The sequence below is a fragment of the Musca domestica genome, unplaced genomic scaffold (assembly GCF_030504385.1).
Source record: "Musca domestica strain aabys unplaced genomic scaffold, Musca_domestica.polishedcontigs.V.1.1 7, whole genome shotgun sequence".
Lineage (NCBI taxonomy): Eukaryota > Metazoa > Arthropoda > Insecta > Diptera > Muscidae > Musca > Musca domestica.
The window spans coordinates 5,313,000-5,336,830 of record NW_026712383.1 but is presented as its reverse complement, the minus strand read 5'-3'; the positions used below and the strand labels follow the sequence as shown (position 1 = coordinate 5,336,830).

At 34.4% G+C, this 23,831-nt stretch overlaps 3 protein-coding genes and 2 non-coding genes across 6 annotated transcripts in view; 3 read left to right on the top strand and 2 right to left on the bottom strand.

The window, feature by feature from the left end:
• Nucleotides 1–635: 635 nt before the first annotated feature.
• Nucleotides 636–2,626, top strand: LOC101896177 (rho GTPase-activating protein gacU). The gene is made up of 3 exons (XM_005184698.4): nt 636–1,026; nt 1,094–1,229; nt 1,299–2,626. The coding sequence occupies exons 1-3, from the start codon at nt 789–791 to the stop codon at nt 2,416–2,418; spliced, it is 1,494 nt and encodes a 497-aa protein (XP_005184755.1). The 5' UTR covers nt 636–788; the 3' UTR covers nt 2,419–2,626.
• Nucleotides 2,627–5,531: 2,905 nt separating this feature from the next.
• On the top strand, nt 5,532–13,208 carry LOC101896464 (probable RNA polymerase II nuclear localization protein SLC7A6OS). Its single transcript, XM_005184700.4, has 4 exons — nt 5,532–5,874; nt 5,934–6,433; nt 12,298–12,521; nt 12,591–13,208. The coding sequence occupies exons 1-4, from the start codon at nt 5,698–5,700 to the stop codon at nt 12,929–12,931; spliced, it is 1,242 nt and encodes a 413-aa protein (XP_005184757.1). The 5' UTR covers nt 5,532–5,697; the 3' UTR covers nt 12,932–13,208.
• A 3,207-nt stretch (nt 13,209–16,415) lies between these two features.
• LOC101901317 (GTPase-activating protein CdGAPr) overlaps nt 16,416–23,831 on the top strand; it is a 220,957-nt gene continuing 213,541 nt past the window's right edge. For both annotated transcript variants that reach the window (XM_059130256.1, XM_059130257.1), the window contains exon 1: nt 16,416–17,510. The gene's annotated coding sequence lies outside the window, so the exon portion shown is untranslated. The remainder of the gene's footprint in view (nt 17,511–23,831) is intronic.
• TRNAR-ACG (transfer RNA arginine (anticodon ACG)) lies at nt 20,894–20,966 on the bottom strand. Its single transcript has one exon. It is a non-coding gene; the product is annotated as a tRNA-Arg (tRNA).
• Nucleotides 23,223–23,295, bottom strand: TRNAR-ACG (transfer RNA arginine (anticodon ACG)). Its single transcript has one exon. It is a non-coding gene; the product is annotated as a tRNA-Arg (tRNA).

The window sequence follows — 23,831 nt, the reverse complement described above, 5'->3', positions numbered from 1 at the left end:
TTCATTGTCCCAGCAGCTGTGTCGACGCGTCTACCTATATTCTTCTACCATGGTATCGACTAAAAGCTTATATTTTTGGCATGGTAGAAGAATACAGGTAGAAGCATCAACGCTTGAGAACATTGACAAAGTTTTAAAAATCTTCTGTCAAAAATAAGTAGATTTTTATATATTTTCTGATACGACGCCTATCAGAGGTTGTTAAGGTATGAATTTTTAAACAATTTTTACAAATTTAAATAATTTTTCATTCAAAAATTTCGATTCCAAAATTGGTTTGACAGTTTATTGTCCCAGCAGTTGTGTCGATGCGACTACCTATATTCTTCTACCATGATTTTTGGTTATTTTCCCTTTCCTCATTCATTCGTTTATCTTGTTCTTTAGTTTTCCAATAATATTTTTTTTTTTAATTTATATTTGTTAGTAATTTCGAAATATTCACTGGAAAATTCAGACTTTGAGTAAAATATTCGAATTAGTATGTTTTTCGTAGTAAACAACTCCGATTTAAGACAATTTGTTTCAATTTGCTTTTCAATAAAGACAATTCTCTCGTCTGAACACAGCATTATATCACTTGAATTAGGGATCTAAAAACCAAAAGCCGTTTAACATAACGACTGACACAAACTCGATTTTCACATCCCTAACTTTTATGTTTATTTTTTGCAATAAAATAGGTCTCGCTCGCGAAATTGCAACAATTAACTTTGTTATAAACCTACATTTCCAATAAGAAAGCAAATCATCGACTATCTAGTGGACGAAAATGAAATCCACTTAAAATGTCCGGTGATTATTATGGATCACTGGCGGGATCTTCGCTGCCGCCCAGCTCATCAACATCAGCAGGCAATAACAATCAATGCACTTCAACTCGTTGGCTAACTGAGGAAGTTTTTGCATTAATAGATTTAGTGCAACGAAATGAAGCTATTTATAACCCACGTCATAAGTACTATTTCTGTCGTCCCTATGTCGAAAACTTTTGGCGTGAAGTAGATCTAAAACTTGAGAAGAATCGTAAGTAGCGCTAGGGTATATTCGTTCTAAAGAGTTATAAAATATTTATGGTCTTCTTATCCAACAGCTGGTGCCAGTTTAGCCAAGTGGACAAATCTGCGCATATCTTTTCGGCGTGAATATACAAACTATTTGGAAGAGAAAGTGCCACCATGCTGGACATATTTTGATCGTATGTTCTTCCTGCATCCCTATTTAAGGAAGTGAGTGTTGGCTTTTATTGCAGAACGATTAAACTAAAAATATTTGTGTTTTTATATCTCGTTTTATAGGAAACATCAACAATCAAAATCTTTGGATTCCCAAGTGCAGGATGCTCTGGTACAAATAAGTTCGCTATCCAATCGCTTGCAGAGGGAAAGAGCTGTGGCTGCTGCTGCAGCCGCCAGTTCTTTGGGTCCAACGAATAACACTGCAGCTTCATCACCCTCCCAACCACAACTGGACAACTATTTGGAATATTTCGATGATCCCGAAAATAATCCCTCCGAATTGGATGATATGATTGATGAAGAACATCCCAACTCCTCGCAATTTGCCCACTCAACTTTGGCAAATGATATAAAGTCTGAATGTGAAGACAATAACGATGAGTACGATAATGTAGAACGTCCAGGAGACGAAGATGATTTGCACGAGGCTGATGGGGAAGCGGATATGAGAAACTTTGATTATCAGACAGAGAAACGCCAGACTCCACAACATCATCAACGCCTACAAAACTTGCAAAGACTTCAATCACGTCCCTATTATGAGGAGTTCCGCAATAAAAGAGCTAGATCTCAGGATAGCATATCGAGTTCGCAAGCCTTCGGCACACCACCATCCATAAATAACGTCTCATTTGTTAGACCCACATTTACCAAACCTTTGGATGTAGTCAGCACTACAACAACAACACAAAGTCACAATTCTTCTTCTGGTCGCAGCAATAATAATTCAAATAGTTCGGGCTCCAATAACTCTACATCTCTATCGAATACAGATGTTGAACCTGTGAGCAATTCAAGTGCAATAACAACAACACGTTCTTCAGCACAACAACATCATCATGTTCCCTATTCTACGCCAACAATGCCCCATGCACATCACAATCATCACCATTCTGCACGTTACGAGATCTCCAATTTAAATTCCCAACCTAGTCTAGCTACGAATGGTAGCAGTGCCGCAACGAGTGGTGGACATCAGTTTTCAAATGGTCTTAATAATCCCCTGGCTATTGCTGCCCCTACAGCCAGCACACCGGAATTGTGCGATTGCAAAACTGATCCCGATGCCATGTTCTTAATGAGTCTTTTGCCCGATATACAAAAATTAAACGGTCGTGATCGTGGCAAAATAAAAATTGCTTTTCAAAATATATTACAAGACTATTTGTATCCCGACTAAGGTGGAAACAAAGTTTATGAAACTTGACGCAAATTGATTCCTTACAAACAACAACAAAACGGAATAGTGATACATTATAAATGTATACTTTGTGCTAATATAGCAACTAGGTTTAAAACATTCGTCTAATATTATTGTCAACTATATATATATATGAACGTTTATGTATGCTTTAAATGTGCTTAAGAACATTTAAGAATAAAAAAAAATATTAATTAAATATACAATGCGTTTGTTTATATTATATAATAAATAAAAGGTACAATAGATTTGGAAAGAAAAAAGGAAAATTGTAGACTTTCAACGAACAAAAAAAAAAAAACAAAACAAAAGGTTGTTTTAAAAATTAATGAAATGTCTCTAGGTTTCTTTCGAAAATCAAGTTACAAAGGTGTCCAAATTCACACTGAGAGATAAAAATTGCAGCAAAATCTTACATTCTTGAAGTTCTATAACTGATCAATAATTGCGAAATGAAAATCAGGAGTACGTATATTCTCTGTTCCAGAACGGCAAGAGTGTAAAAAAAGTTACTGCGAAAAATAATTGTTCCTCTATAATAGTCATTTTTTGCAGGTTCCGGAATGAAAAAAATATTTAAAAGTACGTTACTACCATGGCAGAAGAATACAGGTAGATGCATCAACGCTGGGGACATTGATATGTCAAAAAAAAATTTTTTTTTCAAATATAAGTAGATTTTAATATGTTTTCTTATACGACGTCATTCGGAGGTTATTATATTCGTGTAATTCAACAATTTTTACAAATTTAAATAATTTTTCATTCAACATTTTTAATTCCGAAATTGGTTTGACAGTCCAGTCCAGTCCCAGCAGCTGTGTCGATGCGTCCACCTATATTCTTCTACCATGGTTACTACCAAGGTTACCATCAAACAGGTTGTAAGCAGAACGAAAAACTACCACTTACTACGTTTACCTGGCGTTTACGTAAAACAAATTGTCGTGAATCAGAGATGTATTTTACTGCCACATAAATGCATATTCGATTATTTCTGTCACAAACATTTCTGGCATTTTATAAAAATAAAAACAAAAATTTTATATAGAATTTACAGAATTTATTCATTTATCTTAACATAGAGTTTAGAAAATAGAACACAATTCAGTTCATGCATTAGTTTTCAAAAACAACCAAAAATTATGAATACAATCTGCCCAGTGTATATGTGGCATAGTAGAAGAATACACGTAGACTCATCGACACAGCTGCTGGGACAATGAACTGTCAAAGAAATTTTGCAATTGAAATTTTTGAATGAAAAATTAAAGTTTTTGACATATCAATGTTCCTAAGCGTTGATACATCTACCCATGGTACAATAAAGAGGTAGAACAGCTACGTAAAACTAAAGAAATACAGCCCTGAGGCTATGTCCGCTTCCTTTCAGAATTATTCAAAATTACATTCAACAAGTTGTTTGATTTTTTTGTTCATTTTTAAATGAGTCAAAAAATGCCTGGATGTTCTCTCAAAAATGTGATCCTAAATGTTCAATCTTTCAATTCCATTGCAAATCTGGTATCTATCATTAATGCGCGCGCACGCAATTTAAGTTTCTTCCAATCATTGATTTTGAAAATATTTTATTTTTATTTTTCAAAACAATAAATACATACACAAAATTGGCAGAAGTCTCGCATACCTAGAAAAACATGTAATCAGCTGGTAGCTCTACCTTACCTTTTTATTGTACCATGCATCTACCTATATTCTTCTACCATCATATGACCGATCCACTATCTTCCAACATTTAACATTCGAAACTAGAGCTACCAGCTGATGACATTTTTTTCTTAGTGCTCCCGACTTCCGCTAATTTTTGCTAATTTTTGTCGTCGGCTGGCTTCTTTGGAAAAGAACAAAAACTCGTACGGTAACAAGTATAAATAATGGACTAAAATCGATCTAAGTCAACCTTAAACCCCTTTGTTCCTTTACGAAGAAGCCAGCCGATGACTTAAGCTAGTCAAAAAAGTGTTTAATGTATTCTCACCTTAAAACTTCTTGCAGTTTCTGGAACAGAGCAATTGTTCTGAAAAAAATTAAAACAAAATATTTTCAAAAACAATGAACACATGGTTAATTTAAGAAGGTAAAGTCATTTTATAATAATAATATCCATCTCTGAATTTTCTGTAATTTACCTTGAGTGTATATAATAGATTAAAAAATAATTTGAAAAAAATGATTCTTCTTGATTCTACCATGATTGAACAGTTTAGATCATGTATTTAAAAGAAAATCCTGGCTTTCATTAATATTTCGCGCCATTTAACTCATTTTAAAAATTAGGAAAATTTTCAAATAAATGAAAACAACTTGCTGCATATAATTTTGAATAATTCTGACAGGAAGCGGTTGTAGCCTCAGTTCTGTATTTCTATGTACCATGGTAATACCCTAAAATACAGATTATAAGATGATAATAAAAAAGGCATCTTTTAATTTTCACACAATCTGTTTTGAAAATTATCATAAAAAAGTTAATAAATCAAAGATGGCGGATTGTTGATTAAGATCATCTCAAAATATAAGTATATGTAGAGTTAATTTATTAGGATTTCACAAGTCCAATTGAATGAAAATCTCATATGTGGAGGTGATGATACATAAGCGGCTTGGCATCATGAAATGTCAAATCATGATTGATTTCGTGATATAAATTCAATTATAAAAAATATTCAATATAAAAAAATATTGTTTGTCCCAGTATCTGCAAGAATCTAGTAGTTTTGCATTTTTTTTTTTTCGATATCATAAAGGAAAAATCGCTTGTCATATTAAAATTTTTTTTTCTTACAGTTCTGGAACCAACCATATTTGAATACATTTTACCGCTATTACCATAAAATATAAATTCAATAAATTTTACCTTATAGGGAAGATGGCCAGACCTTTTGGTTATCGGACAGTTTATATTAAAATAAAATTTGTGAGAACGAAACACAATTTATTTGTCCGAAAACATCTTATTTTTATTTGCCGGATAGATGTAATAATCGGCCTTAAACATTAAAATCACTCATTGGATGTCGCCATAAAAAACTTGACGCCGTCATATCGATTTATAGATGCCTAGTTTCAAATTTGTCGTGCTGCCCTGCCACTTTATGCATATGCTAAAAGGAGGTTTTTAATCGGCGTCTAAAATTCGAAACTGCAGAAAATATATTAAAAAAAAAACCAAAAAAGAATTTATATTAAATTATTTCTTTAAACTTCCTTTGCTCCTCATTGAAATACATAAAAATAATGCCAGCTGTAATACGTGTAAAGCGTCGCATCGATGAGGAGCCTTTGTCGGCCTTTGTCTTGAATAGCAAAAGAAGACGCTTAGAAAACGAGGCTGATGGTGGAGGTGCGACAGCATTGACCAACAAAGAAGAGCTATCCACGCTACTGAAATTTGCTGGAACCATTAATGAACAGGTAATCGAAAAATAATGTAAAAGTATTTCACATTGGTATTTACAAGAGCATTTCTACAGGATGATACGGCAACGACACAATTTGCACGACTCTCCAAGGATGAGGCCAAAGAATTGGTACTACGCAAAACACGCAAACCTAGCAACATCACGGAGAAGGCACGCCAGGAAATGCGTAAAAACCTTCAAGAGCAGCGTTTTCGCGTTGTCAACTGTCTACGGACCACTGTGGATGACAACGAAAACAATGCCGACGAGAAGTCCAAAGAAATAACCATTGTTGATATAGAAAAACAACAAACAATTGATAATAAGACTGTTGAAACACAAAAATCCCTATTGCCTTTGGCAACATTTTCGCCAGCTGCTGGGGTGAAAGCGAATGTGGCGGCCGAGGCCTCAACATCAGCTGCAGCCGCTGGGGCCGCCACAACTAGTTGTGTTGCACCATCACTGGCCATGCCCTCAGATTCGGATACAGGTTATGTATACGATTTGTATATACCGGATAGTGAACAACACGCCGACTATGTAGATTTACTGGATGAGAATTATCTCAGGTTGGTTTTACATATCGATATGTTTATGGTTACAAATCGTTATATTTAAAGAATAGAATATCATTACACAAGTACGCCTCCACCTACCCTCCCTCCCTCCCTTCCTCCCCTCTACGTTTTCTACTTTCGTTTCCTTGTGGAAATAATTCTCTATAAATATTTTAATTACCCACATTTTTACTATCTCTTCCCTCCCTCCCTCCTAGTATATTGTCATCGTTTAGTATGTAGTTATTATTTTTGTTTATAAATTCCTACATATTTACATACATGTATTTAGTTTTGTTAGGTTTCTTAATAACAAAAAAAATATTTGAAAAAGGTTTCACAATATATTCCCAAAGAAAGAATGTGATTTAAAAATCACATATAATAATAGTAAAAAAAGATACGTACATCGATGTTGGTTCCAAGCGGAATTTATTTTTTTTTGTTACCATGAAGAGTATTGATTTGTAGTTTAAAAATTTAGTTTTTGTAATTTTCTTTTTGAATATTTTTGGAAGACAGACAATTGTTTTAACCCACAATTAAAGTATATTCGGATATACACATTATTTACCCATTTTTAAACCTTGAGCGGTTTTCAGAGTTGTTTAATTTACAGTTTTTCGTACAAAAAATGAGAATCAGCGAGAGGTAAAGAAAATTATGTTACCGAAGGTCAAGATTCAAAACTTTTTAAATATTAAAATTGTAGTTTTCCCAAGTTGTGTTAGGCTCCAAGAATAAATATAATACCTATTCTTTTTTTGGGAACAATATTTTTTAGATTGTTTTTTTTTTTTCTCTCACTCTATTTGAATTACAACACATTTAAACCGAAATACTTTTTGTGTTTTCTTTCTTATTTTTATAACAACCCCAAAAAAAAATCCGAACTCATTTGTGTGTGTTTTCTTCGCAACGTTACAAGGCTACAATATCCATTTAATTATTACAACGAGATTTATGAATACAGCAACAACAACGACAACGGCAATTATTTTTATTGGTAGAATGGTTCTGCAATACTTCCGTTTTATTGTATGAATTCGATTTGACTTTAAAACCACATCTACGGCACAGATCATCAACATATATGCACCCAATTCAAACATCATCACCGATGCAACAGAAGTTCCAAGAAAACATTGCACAAGGATTAAAAGAAAGTATTTTGAAAATTGTTTCTTGAGTGTTTTTTTTTTTTTAATTGGTTACCTATATTCTAATTTGTCCATTGTCATTATAGATCAAAAGCTTTTGGTTTCTTATATATGTCTTCATGGATTTCTTGTTATCATAGAATTTGTTTTTCTCCTTTTTGGTCATCATTTGCACGAAAACTTGCATTCGTTTCATGTAATATTGATTTTCAAAAATTTGGTCTCATATCTTAGCCACTTTTTAATTCCATAATTTGTATGGTTTGTTTTTTTTTTTTTTTTTGTTGTTTTGTTTGTCGTTGTTGTTGCTTTTTTCATTCACCCACACACACACATTTCCACACAATCTTTTAAAAACATTCTTTAGAAACAAAGAAATATCCTCTCTATCTTGCTCCTTTTTCCTAGCAAAGCTCTACCTTCTCTAGACTCTACTTCACATAGACAAGAGCACACAAAAATATACAATAATAATACAAATAATATATTTAGTTATAATCAACAAAACCAGATATAATTATTTTTTCTACCATACGTTATTTTGTACAATTGAAACAAGTTGCTTTTGTAATTATCAATTAAAGTATAAATATTATTAGTTGATTTATATTTTATATGACTACTATATTTTTTACGTATATTATAAATACTTGTAAGAATAAGAAAACCGGTAAACTATTATTATTATTATAATAACAACAACTTGGTTTAAAAACCAAAAAAGAAACTGTCAAGAAATTCCTTAAAATAAAATATAAATACTGTAAAACTCTCCCTTTCTCTCTCTCTCTCTCTCTTTAAGCCAATTTAAGAAAAATAAATATTAATTTTGAAAATAAAATAAGCCTAAACCATTAGCGCAAAAACAAAAGCAAAACCTAGTTGTTTTATTTTTTCGAATGGAAATTTGAAGTTTTTTTGTTTTTTAAACCAAGTTATTTTTAGTTTTCGTAATTTAAAAAAAAAATATTTAATGCCCTCGTTCTTTGCCCGGAGTAAGTGGGATCAGTCTGTTAAGAAGCTTTGCCACTTGACTATTTTGTTGTTGTAGCAGCTCATACTGCTGTGTTCGGGTTCTGTACGGTTTGGGTCCACAATGATACTGGAGTTAGGTGAGTAGGTTGGGCTGGACAGCAAAATAGGTGCAGCGTGTCACTTGGACCACAAGTTGGGCAAATGTTCTGCACATCGCTGTCAGTCCGAGCCCAATAGGGAACGGACCATCCAAAACAACTCTGGTTTCGCTCTCGCTTTTCAGCTGCGATGGAGGGAGGGGGAGGTGGATGGTCTCCTAGAACAGTATTCTCTCTACATCCTTCCATGCTCGGACGAGGGGTGTCATGAGGAGGCAAACTGTTGCGGTTCTGGCAGGACTGAATAATTTTCCACTGCGTGGATCACACCGACGCCGCATAGTTTACCACAGACCGGCCTATCGCATTGTAAGAGGTCAATAAGGTTCCTACTTCTACTCTTATCGCAGATAGCTATGGTGTGCGCGGTCGATTTGAAAATTCTATCGAATGTGACCACATAGACCTTGGGGAAGTGGTCGAAATGACAACACCTTCGACCTGTACACTCAAAGAAAGTCTCATCTCCACAGTCCATGTGGTGAAAAGTGTGGCCGTCTATTTAGTGGCGGATATCTTCATATTCCTCACAGTGAACAAGTCTGTTAAATCAACTATGTAAGCGTTTAGCCGATCGCAAATGTCATCAAAGATCGGCATCTCACCGAGGCCGAACTATGATGGATGCGATTACGACAAACGAAGCAGAACCATGGTCAGGGGTAAGTCTCGATCCCAGTTCGCACCAAAAGAATACGGATCAAACATTTTGGTTAATGTTGCTCCCACATCAGAAAATGGACGAAAAACGAACATGTGTATGCTGGGTTGACGGCCCCTGGTCGAAGGCAGTTCCTTCGGGTCAATCCGGTACATAGAATCTTCTTCTTTGTGGGATTGACTTGACTAATTTCTTGGGAGCTGGGTTGTGAAAGTCTGTCCTTTGTTTCTGTGTATGGTTGTGAAACAACGGGCAGTTCCAAGAAATTAGTATGAGAGCATTTGTAGAGGGAAATTACCGTGGAGCGCGAAGAATTGAAAATGTTGGCGAGGCATGTTTACCCTAATGGGAAAGCTCACTGACCAGAATTCAGTAAATTCACCAAACTTCGCTTCAAAGAATTGATGTTCTGTTAGTGAAATGACAGTGGCTGTCAACCGGATGGTACAAGAGCATAAGCGGAAAAAGTGGCTAGACCATCTGAAGTGTTGCAACATAGGAACCGATATAAGTAAGCTGTGGGAAAACCTGATATGTCACTTTAACCAAAATATAACGGTGACTGATCCGAAGAGGTGCGAAGTATATTTTAAACGACAGTTTGTCGAGCCCCCCTAGCATGATAGGACGAAGCGAAGAGTACTACGTCGTATCAGATTTCTACCCGTCGAGGAGGCACCATCACAGTTTACAATGTGTGATGTTGCAGATGTCATCCGAAACGATAAGTCATTCCAAGCATTGGGCCCGAACGAAATATCAATAGTAATATTGAAACAACTGGGTACCTGATAAACAAGTTGAGTACCTGATAAAAGTTCTTAGCCTGTCGCTAGCCAACCATGCTGTTCCTAGAACATCGGAAAATGGGTAGGGTGGTCCCCCTATTGAAGCCAAGCAGGGAAGCCAGCCAAGACGAATCATACACGCCAATTTTGCTTTTGTCGGTAGTAGCTAAGACTCTTGTGGCTTTACTCCTTCCCAGCATCAGAAGAAGCTATCCAGTTGTCAACTATCAATACGGACTCCGTCCATAACAGCATTGCACGCCATATCCACACATATCAGTGTTGGTAGCCCTTGACCTATCAAAGTCATTCGATGTATTCAACCACGACACACTGTTTAATGATGTTTGGAACGTTTGATACTCAATTATATGTGTGAACGCCAGTCGTACGGGGAATTCCGCAACAAGAAGTCCAAACCCCGTAGAATGAAGCTTAGAGTCCCACAAGGTGAGGTGATATCTCCGGGACTGTTTAGCCTCTACCGTTCGGGAATTCCTAGCCCTCCCGACGGCAAAGATATCATAAAGTATCCGCATGATTGTACGAACATGGCGTCAGGCCCCGTGTTGATGACACATGTGTTAGATGAAACACCTACCTCGGGGGGCTTGCTGCCTATACGCCACTAAATCAACGGCATTGTCTGCGGTGATGAGAACAGCGGAATGATGCAGGTCCAGAAAATATAATACCGACCACGAACTACCCCAAGATCCTAAGCTATCTGCGTAGGAAAAATACCCTCACGCTGCTAGCCGGCAGTACTTAGGCTGTGGCATTCATACTGATACAGTCAAGGAATGAAAATGGAAAATATCGGTCCATTTCATCAAGTACCTCCCCCACAAAGTTTCAAAATATTTATTATTACAACTCTTATGAAATGTGATGTAAGAATCCGATTGTCTTCAAATTTCACACATCCCAATAATTTTATTAACCCAATGTCTGGGGTTAAGATGGAATATATCGGTGCACTCCTTCTGGTACCTCACAAACAAAAGGTCGAAAAAAACGCAAAATAAATGTCCGATTCCATTTAGACTTGGCACATCTGAATATTTCTATCAACAGTGGATCTGTTATAAAGGCGGTATATCGCCCACAAAGCGTCAAATTTTTGAATAACCATAACGTTTATAAAATCCGAAATAAGCATCAAGTTCTCTTTATATTTTACACATTCCATTATTTCTACTAACACAAGATCTGTTGTGAAGATGGGATATATCAGTCCTCTCCTTCTGGTACCTTCCCCACAAAGGGTCAACATTTTGAATATCCATGGAGCTTAGAAAACGCAGAATTAACATCGGATTCCCTTCAGACTTGGCATTTGTTAAAAAGATAGTAGAGATCGGACCATTTCTTCTGGTACCTCCTCCACATAGGGTTCAAAATTTTGAGAAACCAAACTCTCAAAGTAAAACATATAAGCATTTAACTCTCTTCAAATTTCACACATACAAACATTTTTGCTAACACAACACCTGTTATATAGCTGCAAACTTCTGGTACCTTCCCCACAAAGGTGGACAATTTTTAATACTTTTATCTGTCATATCTTATGAAACAAGTCACGATTTTTTACAATTTTCTATATCTAAATATTTCTCTCAACCAGACCATATTAAGGTCTGATATGAAATGGACAATATTGGCCCATTCCTTCAGAACTCACTCCATAGAGGGTCAAGAGTTTGAATAATTATAACAGAACCACTGTAAGCATCAAATTTACAAACGTAAATTTTCAGGACGTTTTAACCTATTTAGTCTAGGCCCTCCCATAAAATGCATATTTATTTGACTTTGTCACTCCTTTTAGAAATACTTGTTTCATCCTTTATTCTCTGGGCATGGAGACTTTAAAGCCTTTCTTGCCATACATGTAGTTTTCCCTAGAGTAATCTAGTCAGGGAGATGCATATTCATCCGGTGGACTCTTTTTGGTCCATCCTGGACATATATTTAAATTTTTGTTTTATTTTAATTTAGTTGATTCTCAGTGAAGAGGATTTCAGATTATATTCTCACTGAGGACAATTCTCCTATTAATATTCTCATTGCATTACTATAACAATTTATATTCTAATATTTTAAAATTGTTTGTATTATTTTATTATTACAGTGTTCGGCCATTTGATGATTTCATATACGAAGATCGTTATAATAACGACGATGATGACAATGAGGAATATGATTCGGAAGATTCGAATCAAGAAAACTACTTTGCCAATGAATACCCAGATGAAGATGATGATTTGGCCATGAATAGCGATCGTGATTTTGATGAAGAAGACGACGATGATGATGCCTCGAATTTGGCAAGGGGTTTGGATAAGTTTGTCTTTGGTAAGAATAAAAGATTTTATAAATGTTTACAATTAACGGTAAATTCATATGCATTTTTGTATTTTTCAGGAGACGATGATGAAGAAGAGAAAAACGATCATTTTTACAGTTCATCTAGCGATGATGACAATTATTATAACGCCTACAAAGATCCCTATGTACATTCTATTGATCCCGAAGAGGAGAACTTTTGTCAAGATGTAGATAGCTGTGATGTGGATCGTTATGGTGAGGCATATGCCCGTTATAAGGCACGTATAATGAAAAAAATGAAACCCAAAACTGCCGATGATGATGAAGACGAAGATGACGACGATGATGAAAAATCAGATAAAAGTGATTATGATGATATTTCGTCGTCGGATTCGTGTGATTATGATGCATACTATGATTCAGTTACGGGAGTTTAATTTTTCTTTCGATTTCATATCCCATTTTTGTATGTTCACAAATTTAACAAATTAATTCTCCGCAAAGGATACAAAAGGTTTGAAGTGTTAAAACGAATATTTAATTAATTAAAATGCCTCAATAGGTATGATATATCTTTTTATTTTATTGTTATTAAATTATAAAAGATTTCGTTATTTCCATGAAATTGTGAATTTTCTATGTGTGAAGTTTTGTACTTTATTTATTTGCTAATATATTAATCATAAATAAAATGAAAATGTGCTATAAAGAGAACCCATTATTTATTTAAATGTATGGTTGCCCCTACCCTTCTAAAGCACTGGACATTATTAATTTCGATTAGATTTAATATGATATTCATTTTTTAGAAGACAATGCATTGCTGAATAGTACCGTTCGGTTAAAAATATCATAAACAAATCTCAATGCATTAAAAATTGAAAGAAAATTGGAATGTCTTTTTGAGTTTATAAATAGAAAAATGCGTAAAAATTAATGAAATGTTAAGATTCCTTTTTAGAACCAGGTTCAATGTACAACCATATCACAGACTCCAATCGGAATTTTTTCAAATCTGCAATTTTATTTCTATGATTTTTGTTTTAGCTTCTTAAGAACCGATTTATTTGGTGAATTAAGAAAATCGCTTTATTTAGTGTAAATATGGTAATATTAGAGCAATGAAAAGAATAAAAAAAACAAAAAGATTAGAAAACCTGTAGAAGTGTGAGTTGTTAAAGAAAGTTTTACTTACATATTTGTACAAAAGGACTCTCTTAAGTTCTTTTCCTTTTATCTTTGCTTCAGTTTTGCTCTGAATAGAGAATACATACAACGCTTTTTCGACTGGTTTAAGTCATCGGCTGCCTTTTTCGTAAAAGAACGAAGGGGCGCAGAGTAAAAGTCGAACTAAGTCAACCTTAAACTCCTTAGTTCTTTTATGAAGAATCCAGCCGTTGACTTAAGGTGAGAATACATAAAACGCTTATTTGACTGGCTTAAGTCATCGGCTGACCAAAAATCGAACTAAGTCAACCTAAAACTCCTTCGTTCCTCCACCAGTCAGAAAAGCGTTTTATGTATTCTCACCTTTAAGCCAGTCGAAAAAGCTTTGAATGTATTCTCACCATAAGACATCGAGTGGCATCTTCATAAAATAACAAGTAAAAAAGCAGGCCCGGCCGAACTTTTAATACCCTCCACCCTTTGGAAGGAACTTAAAAAATTTCAAAAACTTCCGGAAACTACCACTTAAATGAAAAATGTTATATGGTGACTATACGAAGACGTGGACCTGCTTACGAAAAATGTTGTCATAGGCTGTAGCACCTATTACGAACTTCAAATACGAAATTTGAAATAATTCCGGTAAATAATGTCGCTAAAATCATGAAAATGCCGAATATCGGGAGGTACCGTTATATAGGGGCTATACGAAGACGTGGACCTGCATACGAAATTTTTTTCCATAGGTTGTAGTAACCATTAAGATCTCCCAACACGAAATTTGAAACGATGCCGGTAAATTATGTCGCTGAAATCATTTCGAGGAGTTACAAACGGAATGACAAAGTTAATATACCCTCCATAGAATGTGGAGGGTATAACAAAAGAGTGTAGGGTGAACAAGTATAGATTATGGGCCAATATTGAGCTAAGTCAACCTAGAATTCCTTTGTTCTTTATCCACTGGATTTATGAACACGATTTACGTGACGCTATCATGGTAAAAGAATATAGATAGATGCATCAACGCTTGGGAACATTGATATGTCAAAAATTTTAAAATGTTTTGTCAAAGATAAATAGATTTTTAAATATTTTCTTATACGATGCAAATCGGAGCTTGTTATAATATGCATTTTTCAACAACTTTTGTAATTTTCAATAATTTTTTATTAAACATTTTTAATCACAAAATCAGTTTGACATTTCATTGTCCCAGCAGCTGTGTCAAAGCAACTACCTGTATTCTTCTACCATGGACGCAATGGAATGTACATTTAAAATCGAGTGGATTTAGTAGTGTAAACGTACTCCTACTCCTTCAAAAAGAAGCTGATCGACAATTATTGTTTTGAAAAATAAAAACGAAAAATGTTCAATGTCAATAATTAAATGAAACCATGGTAGAAGAATATAGGTAGATGCATCAACACTTTGGAACAATGATGTGTACAAATTTTTAAAATGGATTTTTAAATGTATTTTTTTTATACGACGCAAATCAGAGGTTGTTACAATACGAATTTTTCAACAATTTTTACAAATTTTAATTATTTTTCATTCAACATTTTCAATTCCAAAATCGGTTTGACAGTTCATTGTCCCAGCAGCTATGGGACAGCGCATTAAGGCTGGAAATACATAAAGAGCATATTTGGCTGACTTAAGTCATCGGCTGGCTTCTTCGTAGATGAACAAAGGAGTTTAGGGTGGAAATACATAAAGGGCATATTTGGCTGGCTTAAGTCATCGTCTGGCTTCTTTGGAAATGAACAAAGGAGCCTAGGGTCAAAATCGAACTAAGTCAACCTAAAACTCCTTTATTCATCTACGAAGAAGTCAGCCGATGACTTAAGCCAGCCAAATAAGCGCTTTATGTATTTCCAGCTTAAATGTATTAAGATTTTTCCATGGAATTTTTGTCAGTTTGAATCACTTTTTAAAAAAATCCTTTTCATTCATGTTTCGTGGCTTTTAACTTATTTTGCATGGTAACATTAAGAAGGTAAAGGCTTTTCAAACAAGCATATACATCTATTTATAAATATAAATTTTGACAATTTGGAAACAAATTGTGAACGCATGGATATTTAACTTCTTAATTCTACCATGTCAAAAAATGAGTAAAAATATCAAATAATATTATTTAATTACAACTGAGTTTTACAAATTATTGCTTTATTTCTCTGCTATTACAAATGGAAATTTTCGAAAAACTTGCAGACACGATACTGTTTTGCTGCTATTTTTTTTTTCTTTTTGTAAAAGAACATATTTGGAGTAAATTCTTGAATAAATTAAAGCTTCTTGTATATAAATGGAACAGAGCAAATTTTCTTTTGAATAAGAGTTGTATTCTACTACCAAATATATACTTAGTAGACTGTCTTATTTACTCTATAGAAAGACAAAAATGTTTGGCATTGCAAATAAATGATGAAAAACAATCAAAATTTGTATTAAATTAAACGAAAAATACGAAAAACGGTCTGTGCATGAACTCAGTTCCATTGTCCTTTGTCAACGCTAGACATCAAAAATTTTATTAAAACATCAAAAATGTAAATAAAACATATTTAAATAAAACATAAAAGCTGTGCTAAAATTTGTTATTTGAAATAAAAACAATTTGCACAACTCCCGTATATCTTCTCAACGGCGTTACAAAAACAACTCCTCTGACCAAGAACAAATGTGCCGGCGGAATAAAATATAACACATGACGCCGTTACTCGCTGCCCCGCCTTTGTTGTTCTGGCATTACAACAAACAATACAATCATCAAATCTGAGAAGACTCTTTCGCGAACGCACGTGAACGGATAAATGCGTGTCGTCGTTAATTGAATACAGTTCGAAGTCGGTGTAGCGGGCGCGGGCTGCAAATTTTTCTGCAAGCAGAGAGTGAAAAACCAAGACAGCAAAATACACCAACAAAAAAGAGAAGAATAACAACAATAATTTTTGCAAAAAATTAGTGTAGAATTGTTTTGAAATCAAAAACTTCATATATTTGGAAGGAAATAAATAAAACACAGCGAGAAACTAGTGTTATACCTATTTTGTTTTGCGAAAAACAAGTTAGTGAAAAATTTGGTGTGCGTCGAGAAGAAAAAATAAAAGTAAGAAAGATAGGTTGCTCCAAATTTAATAATAAAAAAAGAAACAACGACAAAAGCCCAAAGGGAGTTTGTGAAAGCAGTGGAAAGTGAAAAATATGGTGAAAAGTACATGAGATATAGAATTATTTTTCCAAGCAATAGCTGAGAAAAGTGCCGAATTGGTTTTTGTTTTTTTCATTTACTAAAATAAAGTGAGAAATGTTGGAAAAAAGTAATAACAGTGCATAAAATTGTTATTTTATTTACATTAACAACAAAATTTATTTATGTGGGCCTGCCTGCCCCTCCTTGCGCTGAATCTTTTGTGGGGGCTGCATAGTACATAAACAAACCAACAAACAAACAACATAAAATTGCGCCGACGGCGACGACTGTGACTGCAGCAGAGCACGGCGACAGTAGCAGCCGCAAAGCAGCAGCAAATATCAACTGAAGTATATATGTGTTTGTGGCATTTAATGTGGGGTTTTACGCAGCGTGCCTCTCTGTGTGTGTTTTTTACTTTTGTCTCTGAGTGAGAGAAATGAAATGTGTATAGTGCCCCAACATCTGTCAAGATCTTGTTTGGGCAAAATAAGAAAATCACAACAACGAAATCTTATTAATAGACAAGAATGTGTCAAAACCTGAAGTTAATATCATAAATCATTTTTTATGTTGGAGAGGAGGATTAATTTACAAATTCAATCGCATTACAACGACAACAACAGCAACAAAGAATACAAGAGGTAAGTCCGATATGACGAACATCTGTTTGTGTGCCCCCTCCAAGCACAAAAAAGAAAAGAGTTGCCAAATTTTGTGATTATTATTTTTTTGGGAGAGCTGTTCGTGCCATATGTCGGTGGTTATGTAGGGAATTTGTGTCCTTTTTGATATGTGTGCAAGGCTCTCTCTCTCTCTCTCTTTACACTTGTAATGTGCTCTCTTCTGTTCTCTTGGTTTTTACAGCGTTATGATTTTGCACCTTGTGGTCCTTTTTACCTTATTTGGACAGTGGCTTGCTTGCCACCACCACTGATAACAATAAGCATATCCATATTGTTGTTGTGTGTCTGTTTCTCAGCTCTGCATAAAATGTTGACCTCTCTCCCCAATAAACCTTTGACTATCATTACAATTTGTTTTTGTCACATTCCGTTTTGTTTGCATACGCTCTACTATTTGTCGTAAACCCCCCCAAATGTCATCGTTTTACCATTCGTTTACTTTAGAACAACACTGAATTATGTTTACTTTTTTCAGTGTGTTTCTTCTTCGTTTCGTTGGATATGCCCCCCGATAGGTGTGGTATTAACAAAATAAATAACGTCCAGTTTGTGGTGGTGTTAAGATTTTATTTGTGGATTGAGAGAAAACAAAAAAAGAGAAGGGTGAAGAAATTTAATTAATGTTTATTTTTGTTTTTGATAAATGCATCTCTATGGTGTTTTTAGATAACTGCTTTCCAAAGAATATATTTATTTGTAAAGATGCATCAGTCCTAACCTCAAAGAAAATTCAATACAAGATACAACACCTTTTCTGTGAAAATATTAGGCAGATATTAAGAATTATGTTTATAGTTTTTCAAACTCTGAAATACTTACAATTAGAAAAATCAGAATCCCAAAATCTGAAACAATTTGACATCTACATCCATTTAGAATCAGGTTTGAAAGAACTTTGTAGTGTCGCCGTATGAAATTTACTCTGGATTATATTTTTCGAAATAATGTTGACTTAATCCTTTACCATAAGTTGGTGCAATTTAAACAATTAACTAACCTGAATCATAGCCGGTATGTAATTCTCATCTAATGTTTGTACTTGGTCATTAACAATTTTTTTTGTGGCTAGAGAGGATTGAAAAGACAGGCAGTTTTGAGAAAGAAAATATATTTCTATACAGATTTTATAATCTAAATGAGGAACAAGGAAAAAATAGTACCAGGAACTGAAAGACATAAACAAACACGACAGTGGCATTGCTCATTGCGAATAAAAGAACGACAAATTGAAATTCGATTGTTGCGATTCAAAATATTTTGATAATAACAAAACACGATCTCATGTTTAGCTTGCAAATTCCTGCCATGTTGAGAGACTTTCTCGTAAAACATAAGGAAATTTAACATTTCTTTTATGTCATTGCCAGTTCAGACTTTAACGAAGTGACAAATGATAGCTAGCCAATAACAAGTTTTGGTTCAATGGCAAGCAAGATGTCCCATAGTCTCTAATTTCTTATCTTAACAAACATTGAGATTCTGAATAAAATACGTTGTCCCATTAAGGAAAAAATCACATCTATTTCGAAACGAAAATGCTGGTCATAGACTGTTCGGTAGGTTCTTCTCTGACGTAGATTCTATTATAATCCTGCTAAAAGCATATCATGGTTGGCGAAGCTTTCGTTTCTGAGGATGGACACAGTGGACCGATGGTCTCCGGGTGAATCTGCTTCTGACTCTACTGTAGAGGCGCATCCTGAAATCTAACCTAAACTAAAAATTTAAATTGTGCGCCGTTTTTTACCATTAATCGTTTTTCACAATTTTACAATTCTCATATGGAAAGTTGTATGCAGCCTACTATTCTGGATGACCTCGGGCTTTCGATTATGTAAAATTTAAAAACATTCGATTTTGCTTTGCAGTGATTTATGGATTTATGAATAGATTTTGGGTTGTGAATGGATTTCAGGCAGATTGATTTCATTTTCAAAGGTTCCTCTAGGAACTAGTATGAGACCATGAGAAAAAAGTATGATACTATGTCAGAGTGTGGATCTTGAGTTTTGTCATTATCCTTGATTATTTTTTTTAGCCACAAAAAAAGATTTTTAAAAACATTTTGAATGTTTTGCTCGTTTTTGGCTATTCAAACAGTCACGGGATAAGTTATTTCCGTTTTATGTGTTTCAAACAATTCAGTTAGCTTCTCGATCGCTAAGATCTCTGCTTAGACTTTTTGAAATGTACTTTGCGCAATGTTCCATCATGAATTCGTGTGTGTAAAGCATCAGGGACACATTGTTACTGTTTCCGATGGTCTCGGTAAAGAAAGCTATTTTTTACTTGTCCCCAGGACTGAAATGGGCACGTTTGTCAAGGCAATTGACATAGTCTTCAAAACATTTGGGAATTTCTACGAATAAACAAATTTTGTTAAACATATTGAGAATTCACATAGGAAGCACCGTATTATATGGGTTCTCTAGTGATATCGGTCTGTCTGTCCGTCTGTCTTTTGTAATTAAGCTATCTTTCGAACGAATTGACATAGAAGGCTAAAATTTTGCATACATGCATAGTTTACCAGTAGGCAGGTTCGTAAATGGGCCATGTCGGTCCACTTTTTCGTATAGCACCCATACAACTGTACATCCCGATAATCGGTATTTTAATGATTTTAGCGACATTATTTACCGGAATTGTTTCAAATTTCGTATTTGAAGTTCTTATAGGTCCACAGCCTATGAAAAAGATTTTTGAGTGCAGGTCGAAGTCTTCGTAAAGCTCCCATATACCTCCCGATATTCGGTATTTTGATGATTTTAGCAACATTATTCACCGGGAGGTCCTAATGGATCGTACTGGAAGATTCTTATGGCAAAAAATTTGGTATACAGGTCCACGTCTTGGTATAGCCCCCATATGAACGTACCTCCCGAAAATCGTTATTTTCATGATTTTAGCGACATTATTTACCGGAATTGTGACAAATGTCGTATTTGAAGTTCGTAATGGGCACTACAGCCTATGACAACAAATTTCGTATGCAGGTCCACGTCTTCGTATAGTCCCCATATAAAGGTTTTCATTTCGGAGTTTTTTCTGAAAATTTTCAAGTTCCTTTGAAATGGTGGAGGGCATTAAAAGTTCGCCCCGGCCGAACTTTGCTGCTCTTGTTTCTTGTTTCCATATTATTTCATATAAAATAATAGTTTCGAAAACAAAACATTAAGAAGATTATTAGCAGAAATATTCGAATTCAGGCACATTTTCTACACTATCGAAGCGTTTAACTATAATTATATATTCCTCATTGTGTAGGTTATAAAAAAATCAAAACTAGTTTCTCTTTTTTATTATTCCATTTTAAATTAATTTTGAGTAAAAAAGCATTTCGATCCTGCCAGGAGTCGAACCTGGAATCTTCTGATCCGTAGTCAGACGCGTTATCCATTGCGCCACAGGACCACTTGGTATGGGTAAATATGAGATTGTATACTTTTGAAGACCCACATGCAATTCTGTCACGCACAAGCAAGCTCCAAGAATATTCGTAGTTAAATATTTTTAGTCGTGGGTTTTTAATAACCTCTGCCATAGTTTGAGGTGTATGTTATCTTCATCATTCCGTTTGTAACTTCTCGAAATCCTCATGTTAGACCCAAAAAATATATATATTCTTGATCAGAATAAAAAAGTGATGTACGTCCGTCATGTTTTGGTCCTTGCCAATATTCGGTATTCTGATGATTTTAGACACTTTTGCAGAACTACTACACTCTTGCAGAATTATTAAAATTCGGTACTGAGGATTCGTAATGGGATCTAGCTTCTGTGGCAGATCATTGCCTATAGAGACTCACGTTTTGCTATAGGATCTCATGTTTCGGCACTTTAGCAAATTTTTTCAAGCGAATCGTTTAAAATTCGCTATGTTTAATTAGTAATAGACGCTTCTGGTATGCGCTCATTATTTTCCATACCGCTCATAAGGCGATGCCTCTAAATATTTGGTATTTTCTTTGATATTATCCATATTTTTATACCCTCCACCATTCTATTAGCTTTTTCATTCCGTTTGTAACTCCTCGAAATATTCATGATAGACCCAACAAAGTATATATATATATATATATATATATATATATATATATATATATATATATATATATATATATATATATATATATATATATTCTGCATCAGCGTTAGCTTTGTTCGTCTGGGTTGGTGTCTGTCTTCGAACTAATTGAGATAGAAGTCTTAAATTTTGCACACATGTGTATTTTTGCCAATAGACAAGTTAAGCTCGTAAATGGGTTATGTCGTTCCACGTTTTCGTATAGCCCCCATATAACGGTAACTCCCGATATTCGGTATTTTGATGATTTTAGCGAGATAATTCACCCGAATTGTTTCAAATTTCGTATTCGAAGTTTGTAATGGGTAATACAGCCTATGGTTAAAAATTTCGTATGCAGTTCCACGTCTTCGTATAGCCCTCATATAACGGTACCTCCCTTAATTCCATATTTTATTTTAATGACATTATTCTCCAGAATTGTTTCAAATTTCGTATTAAAAGTTCGTAATGGGTACTACGGCCGATGCCAAAAAATTTCATGTTCAGGTATACGTCGGCATAGAGCCCCCATATAACGGTACCTCCCGATATTCGTTATTTTGATGAGTTTGGCGACATCATTCACCTGAATTGTAACAAATTTCGTAATGGATACTACAGCCTAAGACCGAATTGCCGATTTTTTTAAACTTTCGCATTTTATACCCACTTCAAAGAGTCCAAAACTGAATTAGCAGCTTTGAAGAAGGTTTTCGACGAAGCATTTTTAAAGCTTCAGCATTTTGAAAAAAAGTTTAATAATTTTCAATTCCTGGATGGATCTCCGAAACGAAAGAAATCCTCAGTTTTTGTACCTGGTGATGATTTGATCCGTTTAAATTCACCAGCTGTGGCTCAGCCACACAACGCTGCCAAATCTTTTGGCTCGGACATCCCACCCTCTATTGATGATAAAACTATTGAAATTGTTACAGGAAATGTTCCGGTCGAAATGCAATCTTCTAAAACCGTACCTATAGCTTCTCAATTCTTAGCGCCTGCAATTGTTGTTAACTCGTCCAGTACAATAGCTAATACTATTCCTGTAATTTCTACTGATAACACTAATAAGCAAACGTTATCGTCTCCACGTTCGGCAGAACCGTTAAGGGAAGCTTCTGTTACTGCAGAATCTAATAAGCCTTTCGTTCTCATTAAGCCTCGAGCGGTTATAGAAACAAAATCTGTTCCTGCAGATAAATTTAAAAATAATCTATCTGTTTCTGCAGGCCCGGGCGAACTTACAGCTTTTTTACTTGTTTTTTTTTAATCTTAGTTATTTTATTTTTTCAATTTTTATTATATTATTTTTTTATTTATTTTATTTTTTATTTATATTAATTTTATTGTTTTTATTTATATTATATTTTGTTCATTTTTATTTATCTTATTTTTTAATTTTTATTTATTTTATTTTTTATTTTAATTTTTGTTTATTTAATTTTTTTAATTTTTGTTTATTTTATGTTTCATTTATATTTTTTATTTTTCATTTATTTTATAATTAATATTTGTAAATTTTAACTAAAAGCCTTCTATATTTCTATATATAATGTATGTCTTTACGTAAAATAATAAATAAAATTACAAAAAATTTAATTCGATCCTGCCAGGAGTCGAACCTGGAATCTTCTGATCCGTAGTCAGACGCGTTATCCATTGCGCCACAGGACCACTTGCCATAGTTCACACAGAAGACCAGCACTCGCCACAGCTGAATCATAATGTGTTAACAAAAGTAAATAAGCGCGTACAAACTAAACGCACAACACTTGAGCGTGTTAAGCCAAAAATAAACACACTTCTTTCGGGCCGATAACAATCAACAACAGAAACAAAATGTGATGAGCAGCAAATATTCATAGGGGCCGTCTTTTCTTTTAAATAAATGTTAATGATCATTAACTATCGATGAGATAATCATCAACATGGCCATCATGATCGTTGTTCAAATGATAATCTTTATTAATAATTCATATTTTGATAATTACAATTAGTGATGTTTATTAATAATGTGTGTGGATTTGTAGATTTGAATAGAAGAGGTCCACACTTGTGTGAATATATTTATGTTTAGATTAATATTCGTTTTCTTTTTAACAAAATAATACCCAATATTCATAGAGTTATCTATGCGCCCTACGTACTGGCGAATCAATACCGATTATCAAGTTTATTTCGAAGTGTAGGGAATGTAAAATTATTCACTT